The sequence below is a fragment of the Drosophila pseudoobscura genome, chromosome X (assembly GCF_009870125.1).
Source record: "Drosophila pseudoobscura strain MV-25-SWS-2005 chromosome X, UCI_Dpse_MV25, whole genome shotgun sequence".
Lineage (NCBI taxonomy): Eukaryota > Metazoa > Arthropoda > Insecta > Diptera > Drosophilidae > Drosophila > Drosophila pseudoobscura.
In genome coordinates, this window is record NC_046683.1 from 43,295,019 (window position 1) to 43,309,864 (window position 14,846).

The 14,846-nt window shown below is 45.3% G+C and overlaps 4 protein-coding genes across 6 annotated transcripts in view; 3 read left to right on the top strand and 1 right to left on the bottom strand.

Moving 5' to 3' along the window:
- Nucleotides 1-3,720: 3,720 nt before the first annotated feature.
- Nucleotides 3,721-4,390, top strand: LOC117184955 (uncharacterized). The gene has a single exon (XM_033384209.1). It carries the CDS (start codon nt 3,830-3,832, stop codon nt 4,061-4,063), a length of 234 nt encoding a protein of 77 aa, XP_033240100.1. The 5' UTR covers nt 3,721-3,829; the 3' UTR covers nt 4,064-4,390.
- Nucleotides 4,391-5,631: 1,241 nt separating this feature from the next.
- LOC6900363 (uridine and thymidine phosphorylase-like) lies at nt 5,632-7,213 on the top strand. Its single transcript, XM_002134722.3, has 4 exons — nt 5,632-5,792; nt 5,856-6,049; nt 6,115-6,795; nt 6,857-7,213. Exons 1-4 carry the CDS (start codon nt 5,723-5,725, stop codon nt 6,998-7,000), a joined length of 1,089 nt encoding a protein of 362 aa, XP_002134758.3. The 5' UTR covers nt 5,632-5,722; the 3' UTR covers nt 7,001-7,213.
- An 856-nt stretch (nt 7,214-8,069) lies between these two features.
- LOC117184565 (uncharacterized) lies at nt 8,070-8,724 on the top strand. The gene has a single exon (XM_033382820.1). The coding sequence runs from the start codon at nt 8,152-8,154 to the stop codon at nt 8,386-8,388; it is 237 nt and encodes a 78-aa protein (XP_033238711.1). The 5' UTR covers nt 8,070-8,151; the 3' UTR covers nt 8,389-8,724.
- A 656-nt stretch (nt 8,725-9,380) lies between these two features.
- The window catches only part of DCX-EMAP (Doublecortin-domain-containing echinoderm-microtubule-associated protein), a 38,830-nt gene continuing 33,364 nt past the window's right edge, over nt 9,381-14,846 (bottom strand). For 2 of the 3 annotated variants that reach the window (XM_033383316.1, XM_033383315.1), the window contains 9 exons: nt 12,973-13,089; nt 12,445-12,833; nt 12,234-12,383; nt 11,999-12,170; nt 11,842-11,937; nt 11,367-11,765; nt 10,882-11,299; nt 10,408-10,804; nt 9,381-10,307 (listed from right to left, as the gene is read on the bottom strand). In XM_033383316.1, coding sequence (XP_033239207.1) covers nt 10,154-10,307; nt 10,408-10,804; nt 10,882-11,299; nt 11,367-11,765; nt 11,842-11,937; nt 11,999-12,170; nt 12,234-12,383; nt 12,445-12,833; nt 12,973-13,089 — 2,292 coding nt within the window. In that variant the 3' untranslated portion in view covers nt 9,381-10,153. The remainder of the gene's footprint in view (nt 10,308-10,407; nt 10,805-10,881; nt 11,300-11,366; nt 11,766-11,841; nt 11,938-11,998; nt 12,171-12,233; nt 12,384-12,444; nt 12,834-12,972; nt 13,090-14,846) is intronic. The other variant, XM_001353158.4, reaches the window with a different exon arrangement.

Genomic DNA, 14,846 nt, shown 5'->3' on the forward strand with positions numbered 1-14,846 from the left:
TTTCACCAAAAGCTTGCATATATGTACATATGTATGTAGCATTATTTATGAATAGCTCGGATCGGATGGCTATATAAGCTGCCAAAGAAAATCACGTTCACGAAAAAGACTTTGTGCGCTAACACACACGCATTTATTCGCACTTTTTCAGAATGTGGCTGAAATCAAACCCCTATATCATATTGTTGTCATTAAAACGAATCATACATAGATGTTTGGGTTTTATCGTAGAAAAATGCTTGGTGTGATACCGTTGTCCCTTCTACTTTTGAGATCGAATTATTCCTTGCATGAACCCTTTACGGTCCTATAATTAGGGATTATTATTCCGTCTACCAGATTATATACACCACTAACCCTTCCTCTTATTACATTACTGGTATTCACATACCTTTCTCGTAATTAGTAATTGTAGTAAGTTTAGTTATAATTTTCCTAGCTTATCTTTCCTGCATGCTCACGTTCGGTTTGGCTACGCACCGCGCGTCATGCGGCAGTGCCCCTCGGTCTGTTGGACTGCGTTTTGCCTGGGATCCGCGCGTAATAGCCATCTGCTGGTGTCACATGGGCCACTTGATGGTGCAGTAATTGCATCACCACTTGCAAGATGCAATCATTGCATATTTGCGCCCAAAAGGACAAATGAAAGAGATAGACTTTATGATCAAAGTGGTTGGTAGTTACTCGAACTTTAAGGGATTATAAGCGTCTTTCCGGTTCTAGCTGAATCAGTATAAACACAAGATTCTGCTAGGATGTACTATTAAACCTAAGCTCGTCCCGTTATTACAATATTCATTTAAACTATCTTTATCACAAACAAACAATCCACCATTATGATTTTAGAATGGAATTTTATTTTTATTTAATATTCCCCATTAACATTTTCCTGCTAAAATATAAATTTATATTTTATACTTTATTTTGTACTTCTCCAATCTACCTTCAATGTCAACATTTATTTGACTATTACCAGGAGTCCGCACCCGACTGACAGAACCTACCTCACAGGATTAAAATATTTACCCTCTCCATTGTATCGTATAATTCCAAAGGATTGTTTGCTGCTTATCGACCAAATTTTCTACAGATTTGATGGTCCCCTGCTAAACAAAGAACAAGCGGGAACACAAAAGTATAATTTGTGCATTTTTATTCCATACTTATGCCAATTGAAATAGACTAAATTCAGCTTACTTTAATTTCATTTCAAAAATTGATCTCATGATTAAAACTCCAGCCTCCAGTTTTATTATTTTATTTACTCCAAAAAATCTTCGGGTTCACTGACGAACCTGGCGGTTCCAATAATATTGATTCGTTAGGAAATTCCTAAGTATTTGAGGACAAATTTAGATTGGCGTAGAAATTTTAATTTGCACACCGTACGTGCTTGCTTCAATAATGGTTACAGTCCTATTCTGTGCAGAACTTAACTTTACTTTCGGCTTGGAACGAATTGATTTCGACTGGCAGTTGGCGACAAAGTCGCCAAAATACAATTATTCATCGCACACGTAACTGACGTTTCAGTTGCCTCGCAACCGAAACAATGGAAGAGACACACAGAAATTTTGTAGAAGGAAAAGTAAAGAAAATACGGCCCCGCAATTTCGAATAGGACGACGGTTCAAGCGTTGCAAATTGGCCCAGGATGCAAAAGGATCCGTTGAGCAGTGGACGGGGTGCACGGGTATCTGTGGACATGCACCGTTTAGTCCAAGTGTGCATCCCTCGCACAGACAGACAAAAGTCATGCCGAGCCTTGTAAAGGACAAAAAAGGACTGCGCACTTCTGCAGTGTGGGCGAGAGCGATCCGTACTTGTTGTTCGGGACACGTCACGGTATTTACCGTCGAAACCCATTTGACATTTGACAATTATTCATTTTTCGTTTTATTTCTTAGAAATAAACCTATGTTGCATCGCACCAAATCGATTGGTTCCAAATCGTTGCAATTCAATTGAGAGCTGACTTTTTGGCCCTTTTCCTTTTGGCATCCTGTTACCATTTCGTTTCAGCTGTTCGACACGAACTATTTGGTGTTTTACGCTCATTTCACAGCGAACAAAGTTTCGCCCCGGAATGTGGAGAGTTTTGGTTACGCACATATCGGAGTGAATCGAAACTACTCCTCCGAATGATACGGTGGAAATCGCAATTTTCACGTTAATCCTAATTACCTTTGAACTTAATTGCTTAATTAGAAACTATTCGAGTGTGGGAGTAGATTATTCGTTACCGAAACCAAATCGATTTCGATACTTTGTCTCTCTGGGGAGTATCCGAATAAAACATGATCAAATTCTTGGGTGTGCTCGGTTCTAGGTAGCTTTAATATTGAGAAGATGAGAAAGAACATTTAAAAGCAAGGGCGTACCCAAATTCTGGATGCATCAAGGGGCGATGGCACCAATTCCATAACAATACCATACTAAAGCACTATACACAAACATATATACCTCTCACTAACACTGCACAATCACTTACTTTAACTGAAATGTGGTGGAACACGTCGAATACTCAATGATTTGACTAAAACTCTTGAGGGCAAATATATTGCTCTATGATAATACGTTGGCACAAGGTATACTTTGAAGGTAGTACTTTTAATCGAAACGTGGATCTTATGAATGTGTCATCAAATACTACATCAGCAGTAGATTCATATATACGTATCTAAAACTTTCTTCATATGCTTCCAGCACTGAATATTTTGAAATTATATAATTAAAACTCAGCTTTTTTTTGTGGAAGTATTTCTTTCTTCGTTTAGTTTTTAAAACGCAAGAACATTTTTTTAAAATTATACTTTTTTGGCGGTCTTGCTTCACAAAAAGAGTGTATTTGGGACCTTTGAATGGCTGGCTCATGGAAAATTTTTATAATGTCCTTGACTTGCAAGATTAAAATATAGGCTTTTCGGCCATGTTTGAACGCCTCCAGATTTACCTGGCATTACAGCACATCCATCAAAACAAAATTCAACGCATTTCTGAGGATCAACATCCATTTCAAGTACATATTCTTCAATATTTGCAGTTATAGTTTCTGCACTTAATGGATTCAAATCTATAAAGCCAACAAACTATTCAATAATTTATATTGGGTACAAAAATAAATATGATTCATAGTTCAAACTCGCTGACTTAAATTTGGCAAGAAATATTCAAACTTTTTATTAAATGAAAGCCAAATTGAAAAATCGCCTTGGCGTCTATCTGTATTCATCGAAGCTATTTGGATCCTTCTGTTCAAAATCGATACAAAAAAGCATTGCCAAAGGTTGCTTCCCCCGAGAATTTAATTACCATCGTGAATTTATTGAATTTTCGAGTTCATACCCTTTAAATTCTGCTAAGTTCCTATCCCACTGCAAGTGTTTTTTTAAGAAACTTCGTTACTATGTTAATGCTAAGCTAATGCTAATATATGTATCTGCTTCAAAGTAGCTTCAACTAAAGGATCAATAAAGGTTGTAAGGAGTGGCACTTACAGTGCCCTCAGTAATTGCAATTAATTTCGAGTAGATTAATCTCCTGCTCGATTGGCACACTAGAGACATTTTCACGTTGGAAAATCCATTACGATGCAATCGATCAGGTAAACTGTACTCGCCTACCTGCCCGAAGGACCGGAGATGAGACCTAACGATCCAGAAGTGATGACGCATTCCTCCATCCCTCGCGTTGCGCAGGTAGAGGGTGAGTCGCCATCGGGTATAAAAGCATGCCCAGCCAGAGGCAGAGTATCATTCGAACTACAGTTCCCAATCTGTGCAGATCATCGGCACCAATTCTCCATTCTGATCCATTCTTCCACTGAAACATGTATACCGAAGCAGCTCATCGTTTCAACTCCAGCTCTGGTGTGCCGGAGAAGAGCTCTCTCACCGGCGCCGCCACCAACATGAAGAAGCTGCTAAAGAGCATCAGGCGGATCTTCACCCAGTCGAAGGCGGGCAAGGACCTCAGCGCGATCCGTCACACGTGCCACAGCGAGGAGGAGCATCAGAACTGGCTCAACGAACAATGGGAGTCCAGCAAAATCTGTCTCCACTGAGGCTATGGCCACATTGGCGATCCCTCTGAGCATCTGTGATGGGACTTGCTCGCATGGTCGATAAACGAGCACGCCGGCTTTAAACTCAAACTGTGATCACGAGAGCACAAGACTGACCTGCCTCTGTGCCTCGAAAGCACTTTCAAACGTCGCTTTCACACTGTACTATATAGTATATGTATATAGAAATCTTCAAATGCTTTAACTTTTCCTAAGTAGTAGCTATAATCATTGTCTTCCATTAGTCTTACGAGATTGTCTTCCATGTTTGTTTGTTTAGGGTTCAAAATTAGGCTTAAGAATAAAAAATCCCTCGAGGAAAAAAAAAACAAAACTATCTGCTCATATTTGTTATTTCACTGATTTCTTAAACTTTAGCAGCTCATCAGATCTTCAGGTCAATGCGATTAAAATTCTCATTGGGTCTTATATCGTTCGATGGATACTTAGCAACCGAAAGCTGGGGAGCGTCCCAGGGGAAATGTTCTCCAACTGCTGATGGCCTTTGAGGTGCGTTACCCGGCAGCTGCGATCAGCCAAACTACTGCGGACATATAAACAGCTCGGCGGCAATCATATGAATTAGCAACGAGCTCCTCGTCACCTTCGTGATCCTGGATCACAAAATCTGTAAATAACAATAAAACCAAAAGATTTCTACTTACCATACCCGAACACTACGGATGAAATATTATAAGCTTCCTTTGAGAATGTGGAAGTGTCAACGAAGTACAAAATAGAAGACTTCAGCATAGCTCATTTTCTGCATATAGCTCCCTGACTGTTATGAATATTTTCTTTTGAAAGCCATCTTTTGATGGCTGGGATAAGATGATCGACTTTGATGCAGTCTAAAGCTTTGGAAGTATATTCTGCATTTACTATCTATATGTTCTCCTTATTGAAATTATTGGTCTCGATATTGCTATAAAATTAGTGGATCGAATCTCTTGGAGCTTCACTGGTGTCACGATTTCGGAGCCTAAGCAACTCAATATCTTCAGACGAGATTTCGCCATGTTTGTCTCGCCATCTATGTAAGGTCGAAGAACAAGACCCACCTAAAATACTGAAACTCTTGGGAAAGGGTCTCAAAAATGGTAGATATTGGTCTCTTCTTGCCGACGCACAGAGGGCCCTCTGCCAAAAAGAGGTGCAAAAGTAATTTTCTGCGCGGGTCCATTCGGTAATATACGAATCTATTAGAGGATTTTCCAGGGTTTTAGATTTAGTCTAACAGAAAAAAATTCACAAAAAAAAATAAATACATTAAAACTAGCTAATTTCAATAAAATTTTATAATTAAAGTTAAAAATTTCGCTATTTAAAATTCGAAAAAAGATTTGTATTAACAAAAAACTCAATATAAAAAAACATGGAGATAAAGAAAGATCGCTGGTTATGTCTTAATCTTAATTATTGCACTTCGTTCCCCTCTCCACCTAATGACCTATTTTATTAGAATTTTAAAAAACAAATTTTATTTGTTTCCACTTCATGTTTTTCCGCTACATCTCTCTGTCTCTCCCTCACGTTTCTCAAAACAAGTGAGTTGTTTGCTGACGAGTCAGTAGTAGTATTGAAGTACGAAATACGATTTGGTTTATTCAAAATTCATTTGTGGAAATACAGCAATAAATTATATATTTGGAAATAAAAATGGCCGCAAAGTGCAAAACTGCAGGCGCAATGCAATGCGACTTGACCCGCGACGTTTGCCAGTTGAAGGGCAAGTACCGCACTACTAATACAATCACAATAAGCAGTGTAAGCGAACAGTTAGATCCCACAGAATCGGTGAGGTCACAGGGCAAGCAGCTTGGCCGGCTGGTCAGGCACATGAAGATGGGGTGCAAAAAGCCGCCAAATCAGAGCACTCTAAAGGGTCTCAATCCCTGCCTGCCTTGCCTCAAGCCTGACTTTCTCTATCATCTCGGCATGGATACGGCCACGACTAACTTCCCCAAGGTCTTTGGCGATGTACGGGTAAGTCGAATAATGACACGGTGATCCTTCGGTGGTCATTTCGGTGGAGTGCTCTGAATCCGTAGTTTGTTTGCATGGGTGGTACGCCTGGACGCATGGAGAGATTTGCTTATAGGATTATGAAGGACCTCCGTCTGAAGCTGAGCCCGGTAACTACTCTTAGGAATATGACCGATGGTCATCGCTTTGCGCTCTACAAAGTGGGCCCAGTACTGTGTGTAACTCATGGCATGGGGTGTCCGTCGATTTCCATACTGCTCCATGAGCTCATCAAGATGATGCACTATGCAAAGTGTCAGAATCCCGTCTTCATCAGAATTGGGACCTGCGGCGGCATCGGAATAGAGCCCGGAACCGTGGTCATCAGCTCGGAGGCACTGGACTGCAAGCTCAATCCCTGTTATGAGGTAATCGTTCAGGGCAAAATCGTGCAGCATTGCAGCAAACTAGACCAGTGTTTGGCCCAAGAACTCCGATCACTGGCGAATCCTTGCGAAGTTGACTTTGAGGCAATTATTGGTAAGACCATTTGCGCCGACGACTTCTATGAAGGCCAGTCCCGACTCGATGGTGCCTTCTGCGACTACACGAGTCACTCGAAGATCGCCTATCTTTTGGGCCTGAAGGATAACGGAGTGGTCAATTTCGATATGGAGAGTACTGCTTTTGCCGCTCTCACAAAAAGGGCCAATATACGCTCTGCCGTCGTCTGCGTTAGCGTCATCGATCGTATAAAGGGTGATCAGGTAAGTGAATCTGGCATTTACTAACACCATTCAAAAATAATTCTTTGATGATTCACATTAGATACGTGCATGTCCGAAGTCCGTAAGTGAGTGGGAGAAGCGACCTCGGGAGCTCGTGTCGCGATACATTCGCAAAGTACTCCTGGACGAAGTGAAAGTGAAAGACGTTCCTGCCCGCTGCGTGGGAGGAGAATCGGTGATCTGAATTTTAGCGAAAGATTATTTATTTACCTACTTTCGCGGCACGCCCGAGGCTTTCTATGGCACGTCGAAGTTCTCAGTTCTCCAAGTATTCAGTTCTCTGCCAAAATAAGACCAAACCTGTTACTATATCTAGATAGAGGCATTCTGTACGCTTATTCGCTTTCGATCACAATGCGTCTAACAGTCAGTAAAAATAAAATAAAAACTGTTGCTATCTCTCTTCTCTCCGCCAGGGACGCACACTGCACGAAGAAGAGTGAGAGAGAATGAGTAAGCGCGTGGAAGGGGGTTGCGTAGCCACTGCAGATTGATTTCTTCACTCTGGGTATTATAAGGATTTGGTAATCTGGTAGCCGGTAGCCACAACCTTTCGTTCTTTGTGGTAGCGGAAAAGGACGAGGCGCGACATTGAAATACACTTGAAACCGTGTAATATCACAGGAGTCTGCGTACAAACTTGGTTTTCTCTAGCTCTTGTTTATCTGAGATCTAGGCGCTCATCGGGACGGACAGACATAGCTATATCCACTCGACTTTTGATGCTGATTAAGAATATACATACTTTGGGGGTCGGAAACGCTTCCGTCTGGGTGTTACACAAATCCCCCACAAAACTAATGTATCCCTTAACTCTTTGAGTATGAAGTATAATTGAAAAATCTAGTACCAGTTTTAATTGGAAAATAATTCCTTCACACTCAGTATTCATGAAAACTAGTAAGTCTGTGGATAAACTTGCTGGAGAAAATTGTCAAAGGCTTCTTCCCCCGAGAATTGAAATATTATTGAAGGATCAATAAACGTTTTAAGGAGTGGCACTTACAGTGCCCTCAGTAATTGCAATTAATTTCGAGTAGATTCTCCTGCTAGATTGGCACACTAGAGACATTTTCACGTCGGAAAATCCGTTACGATGCAATCGATCAGGTAAACTGTACTCGCCTACCTGCCCGAAGGACCGGAGATCAGACCTAACGATCCAGAAGTGATGACGCATTCCTCCATCCCTCGCGTTGCGCAGGTAGAGGGTGAGTCTCCATCGGGTATAAAAGCATGCCCAGCCAGAAACAGAGTATCATTCGAACTACAGTTCCCAATCTGTGCAGATCATCGGCACCAATTCTCCATTCTGATCCATTCTTCCACTGAAACATGTATACCGAAGCAGCTCAACGTGTCAACTCCAGCTCTGGTGTGCCGGAGAAGAGCTCTCTCACCGGCGCCGCCACCAACATGAAGAAGCTGCTAAAGAGCATCAGGCGGATCTTCACCACCCACTCGAAGGCGGGCAAGGACCTCAGCGCGATCCGTCACACGTGCCACAGCGAGGAGGAGCATCAGAACTGGCTCAACGAACAATGGGAGTCCAGCAAAATCTGTCTCCACTGAGGCTATGGCCACATTAGCGATCCCTCTGAGCATCTGTGATGGGACTTGCTCGCATGGTCGATAAACGAGCACGCCAGCTTTAAACTCAAACTGTGATCACGAGAGCACAAGACTGACCTGCCTCTGTGCCTCGAAAGCACTATCAAACGTCGCTTTCACACTGTACTATATAGTATATGTATATAGAAATCTTAAAATGCTTTAACTTTTCCTAAGTAGTAGCTATAATCATTGTCTTCCATTAGTCTTACGAGAATTGTCTTCCATGTTTGTTTGTTTAGGGTTCAAAATTAGGCTTAAGAATAAAAAATCCCTCGAGGAAAAAAAACAAAACTATCTGCTCGTATTTATTATTCACTGATATCTTAAACTTTAGCAGCTCATCAGATCTTCAGGTCAATGCGATTAAAATTCTCATTGGGTCTTATATCGTTCGATGGATACTTAGCAACCGAAAGCTGAGGAGAGTCCCAGTGAAAATGTTCTTTCAAATCATCACGCTGCTCGTATGGAGGTGTGATACCATACCCACGGATCTGGAGCCAAAATTCCCGTTGAGCGGGTCTATAATCTAGGTGGCCGCCTCCCAGGTGCACGAGGAATATAATATCAATATGAATTCCAAGCCCAATGAGAGCTCCTCCGCTCCCGTTCGTGTAACAGCCGCGAAAGTTTCTGCCTAGGATAACTAATACTCGGGATGGATCCTCCTACTCCCAACTTACCGTTCATCGACCGTAGGACGGTCAGAGTGCTGAATGTAGAATTTCACAGGCAATGACCCCGAGAAACATGACATGTAGTAACAACTTACATGTAGTAACACATCAACATTCTACATACACTTTACATTCATTACTACATTATTTATCCCATCAGGTGGCGCGCCTGTCGACTACATTTTGAAGCTGACGCTGGAGTTGCCACATGATTGGAATCAGTAGATAAACTGACAGTTCCCGCTATTCGATTAATTTTGTGGTTTTTTTTTTTCAAACTGTTTATTTATTTCAACGCTTATGATAAAAGTTGCTTTAACAATACACATTCGATATATGTATATAAGTATATGTATATAAGTTGGAAGTGCACTTCTTGGTATTCATTATCCGTACGTTTGAGTGCGTTTGTGGTGAGATGCATGTCTGTTTGTTTGTCACTTACTGTCGTACTGTCTGGTTATGTTACTGCATTTGCATTTGTTCGGGGAAGGTGAAGGTGAAGGTACCGACACACCAAGATATAGACGTTGTGGAAGATGAAGTATAGTTTGTCAGGCTTTGACTGCGGCTGTTCGCTGCGTAAAGTTATAGTTGTAGTATCCACCAGTGGCATTTAGAGTTAGATTTAGTTGTTTAATCGAATGGGGGGAAGGCAGGGACAAATGCAGATGGCAAGACTAACGGAAGATTCTCGGAGTGGAAGCCGTTTTGAGTGCGGTTTGCTATGTGATTTGTTTCTGTTCAAAAAAATGTTCGAAAATGTTGAATTTCGATCGTATTAATGCAATTGGTGCAATTATCTAATATTAATATTTCGTTCATCTACAAAAAAAAAACGGAATGCTGGCCAATTGTTGTTCGTTTGAATCTCTAGCAAGCAGAACACTGTCCAGAACCGAGCCGATCGGACTCGAATGGAGTCACTGATAGTCGACAGAGTCACTGTCCAGCAATGTGGAGGAGACCCGCGATGTGCGGCGATTCCAGTAATCCGTGTAGCACGACTCGTACTGGGCAGTGGTGCGCCACGGTGGCCATTTCAGCTATTCCTCGACAATGTCCCACACCATGAGCGAAGCGTCTGTGCCGCCCACCGTGATGAGTGTGTGATCCCCGCACAGGAAGCGGGCGCAGGCCAGCATGCCAGAGTACACCTTCGACTCGTGGAATTCGGCGCGCGGCGAGATGCACGGATACCTGTAAAACCGCATCAGATTAGCTAATTACATCAGCGGAATGCTAGCGCATTCCCCATTCCCCATCCTCCTTCCTTTCCCCTCCCATCGCCACAGCTCACCTGAACAAACGCAAATATCCCTCGGCATCGCCAGAGGCAAGCATATCGTGTGCGGCCGAGCGGCTGCAGGTGGCTACGATGGTGTTGGTGGTGCTGTAGTAGCGATTGCTCCACTGGCCGGCCACCAGGAAGCCCACAGTGCAGTTGTTGGTCAGCCACTTGACATCCTTCATGGCAATGGGACTGCGCTCCGGCGACAGCGACTTGGCGTCCCAGAACAGCAGGTCAAAGTCAATTGTCACCGTCTGCACAAAGTTGCCATCCATGCTCCAGTCCAGGTGTGTCAGGGGCTGGGAGCCGCGTATCTTGTTGACCTTCTTGTAGGAAAAACCGTCGCGCGAGACGCGGAAGAGGTAAATGCTGCCATTCTGTGAGCCCATGGCAATCATGTCACCAACTGTCGGTCAGAGTCAGAGAATGAAGCAAGAGTTAGATCGTGTGGGACTGGGACAAGTTGAGGGTACTGGATCCTACCCTGATTGTAGGCCACGCAGTTGAGGGGCGAGCCACAGACGCGAAGGGTCAACATCACCGCTCCGTTCTCGCAGTTGATGACCAGCAGATGGCCCTCAGTGCTGCCCGCAGCAAGAGTGCCAAACGGATGGAAGGCCAACGCCACACACTCGTACCCCGTCTGAATGGTCCAGATCAGTTTATTCTTGCGCCACAGCGCCACATGCTTGTCGTGACCAGCCGTCGCATAGAGCTCGTCATCCGGATGTGCGGCCAGACCCCACAGCTGCCGGCCATGACCGAAGACCACCTGGGTGAAGCGGCGCTGCAGCGAGCCCTCGAGGATGTTGTTGCGGGTTGTGCCGACATAGATGTTGCCATCGTTGCGCCCAGGACGCTGCGGATAAATCGTTCGCACGCCGCCAGCGGCTTCAGGAAGCTGCCACAGGAATACACAAAAATAAATGAAACAAAGCTCTCTCTGGGAAACGCCTAGAAAGTACCACCTTAGTGTCGGCAATCTTCTTGTAGTTCTGCAGGGAGTCCCAGGCGGCTATCTTGCGGTCCTTTTCGCCGCCCGACAGCAGTGTTCCCTCCCCCAGCATGATCAGGCAGCCGATGCCCTTGTTGTGGGCCTCGAACTCGGTGCGGACAAAGTACGCGCCATCGGAGTCCACAGAGTAGATGGTGATAAAGCCATCCGAGTCGGCTGTTATGACATCGCCATCCGGCTCGAATTGCACGCTCGTTACGTGCGAGCGCGATGGCTGCTTGACAATATCCGTCCGCTCGAAGAAGCCATCTTTGCGCCGATGCCAGAAGGCCAGGTGGCCGCGCCCGTGTGTGATGATGAGATTATCATCCAGCGGATGGAATGCGGCGCCCGATAGGCCCTCCTGCAGTGTCTGCAATGGACCAGTGCCCAGAGATTAGATTAGTCTGAAATATAGCTTCATTGGATGGTTTGGGCTTTGTACTCACGGCTACTTTTCCCAGCAGGTGACCCCATTGCCACTGCCAAACGGACAGGATGCTCTCACGGCCGCTGTCTACGGCAAGGATGTAGCTGCCTCCGTTCTGCGAAGGAGTAGGCAATAGGGTTATCTTATCTAAAGTATTTCCCATCGATAAATTTTACCAGCTGCGAAAATGCCACGGCAGTGACGCCACTATCTAGTTCGCCCATGCCAAAAACGTAGAGTGTCTGCAAGGACTCGGTGCTCCAGATCCGTACATGCGCCTGCGACTTGCGATCGCGTCCAGCTTTCTGCCCCGAGGCCACCAGCTCCCTGGAGGGGTGCACATCCATGCTGGCAGGGATGAGAGTCTTTAGACATCTGTGGGATCTATTCGGGGTCAACAGCTACTCTTACCACATAATATCTTCAGTGTGGCCTGTGTAGTGGCGCTGAGCATCCTCGTCCCGGTCGAAGAGCACGGCCACAGCGGCCACGTAGTAGAGCAGCTCCCCGGACGGCAAGACCCAAAGGTTCCGGCGAGCATCGATGCCACGGTAGCCATGGCTGAAAAGAGTTACTTGATACAGTGACTGGCGGTACAGTGAACACTCCTGCACCAGCTTACACCCATTGGAGCTGCAACTTTTTGTCCGGCGGCGAGTTGTCAGCCGGCGCATGGTGAACGGGCGGATAGAAGGTACGCCGCAAGCCCCTGATCGTAACCTTGGTGGGCTCCTCCTTCATGATGTCCAGCATGGTGTACTCCCCATTCGGTCGCAATATCTCGCTCTCCGGCGCGTACAGTATGCGCGGCCGGCTCTTGCTCCTAGGCCTTGCCCCACGCAGCGGCACCTTGGGCAGCTCATCCGTGGGCAGTATGGGGGCGGCGGCCACCACCGAGGGTCTCGACCGCGACCGTCTGATGGGTGAGCCGGCAATCAGAGCAGTGCCCGTGGCCAGGTAGAAGGTGTCCACGTCGGCGAACTCGTTCCGCAGCTGGGAGAAACTGCGGACCTGCGTGTGAGTGAGTTGAAAGGTGAGAAAACAATTTGTCAAATCATTTTGCAAGTTTCGGCCAGGCTTTGGTCTTCATTAAGTTATTAGGCCGTGTCAAGGTCGCCGCGCCGTTGCCGTTGCCGTTGACGTTGCTTACCTCCTGGCCAGTGCCTGTGTACATTTTCTTTGCTCCGTTAATTTTCAGCACTTGACCCAAATCCTCGAGCACTTCCTCGAATGGCTGCGAGGTGCGTAGGTTCAACAAAACGCGACACTGCAAGGGGAGAGCGAGAGAGCGTGAGAGGGCATGAGAGGGTATGGTAAACCCGTAAATGGGATTATGCATGTGGATGTGTACATAGAATCACGTGTTAAACATGGTCGAGTAATTAGTCTGGCCCCTGGCATACATACATATGCACCCGTACCCGTACCCGTACTCGTCCCGTAGCTGTACCCGTCCCGTAGCTGTACGTGTGTACGGCTTACATGTGTATGTGTGTGTGGCCCTTCAACACATTTGACTTGACCTGCGATCAAAAATTTAGTCACGGCACGCAACTTCCGCTCGGGTCCTGCCTCGGATCCTACTCTGGGACCCACTAATATTTATAATTATATGCTGTCGTCGACTGTTTCCCCTCCTCCCTCCTCCCTGTGTCCTTGCCCTCGCGCCCTCGTCCTTGTCCAGGGCTACATCCATTTCCACTTCTTTGCGGCGCGTTCCACAAATCGAGTCTGTGACCTAGTTTGCGTTTTATTTTAATGCTTAATACATTTTATTTGTTGCTGCCGGGAGGTGGACGGGGGGAGTCTGAGGCAAAGGCAGGGACACCATTGTTTGCCCCTTGATGTGGATGAGGATGTGGGTGTTTCTGCTGCTGCTGTTGCTCCTGCTACGGCTGCTGTTGTTGTTGTTGTTGTTGTTGTTGCACTTGAGCTTGTGCTCTCATAATTGGGTGAGCCCCACAAGCAGCTCGGCCCGGACCGATGGTGCGGCCAGAAGAAGGCCACGCTTTGTTGCATTTGTCGGTTGGCGCTTCAGTTTGGCTTTCCTGCTCTCGCTGCTTACTTTTCGAGTGGAACACTTGAGTTTTAATGACCTTCAGGGCCCTGATAACAGCTATTCACGCGTGCCGAAGAAGAATCTGTCTTTGTGCCTCTTCTGCCGTCATCTGGCCGGGCCGTCTCCACTGGAACACGGCGTCCCCATTAAATTTAAGCAGCTGCCAGACCACACAGATGGGAGATACCTCTCTCCGTTGCCCCCACACTCCACGCCGCGCGGCTCCAAGCGCGCCAGCGACAATTGGGCGAGTGAGCACACGATAAACTTTCGCCGTGTCTGGGCGAACTCGGTTTAATTTATGTATTTAGTTTGGCTTCGAAAAAGGCGTCGGTTTAATGGTTTTATGTCCGTGTTGAGTGGTTTTCCCCGAGCAATTCTGCTACTTAATTTCCCGACCAGATCCGACTGATTGTCAGCAAAAAGGAAATCAACGTAGTTTCAAGTCCCTCCCTGACCAAGCCCCCGGCCAAACACCAAAAACCCGTTGCGCATTTTTTAAAATCAGAATTTCGAACTTTTTCTGTCGCAAAAGTTGGAAATATGATTTTTGGTTGCTTCGGTTGACCAAATATAAAAAGTTTTTGAGGGTAATTTGCAAATCAATTATAATTATCGGATACATTCTGGCAAATGTATTACTTTTTTTTAAGTCTCAGATCGAAACGATTACTCGTAATCCTTTTTCCCAGCAGAAAAGGAGGCAGTTCCGAAACACCAGCGATTAAAATAGAATTAGTTCCTTTCTACTAGTCGTAGTCGTATTTGTTGGTCAATTGAGTCTCGGGCCATCTATTTAGTCCGATGCGAAAACAAACGTTTTTTTATCATGGGTTTTTTTTCCTCTGTTTTGATCTATCGGTTTTTATGCGTTGTTGTCTCACTTTTTTGTTGTTAGAAATTTGATTTACAGCGACGACGCATGTCCTTTATGGGTCGTTAGGTTAACTGGTTCAGGTGTCGGC

Coding starts and splice junctions, on each gene's coding strand:
- LOC117184955 (XM_033384209.1), top strand. CDS start 3,830: ATGTATACCGAAGCAGCTCATCGTTTCAACTCCAGCTCTGGTGTGCCG.
- LOC6900363 (XM_002134722.3), top strand. CDS start 5,723: ATGGCCGCAAAGTGCAAAACTGCAGGCGCAATGCAATGCGACTTGACC. Junction 6,050..6,114: donor AGGTCTTTGGCGATGTACGG/GTAAGTCGAATA, acceptor CTGAATCCGTAG/TTTGTTTGCATGGGTGGTAC. Junction 6,796..6,856: donor ATCGTATAAAGGGTGATCAG/GTAAGTGAATCT, acceptor GATTCACATTAG/ATACGTGCATGTCCGAAGTC.
- LOC117184565 (XM_033382820.1), top strand. CDS start 8,152: ATGTATACCGAAGCAGCTCAACGTGTCAACTCCAGCTCTGGTGTGCCG.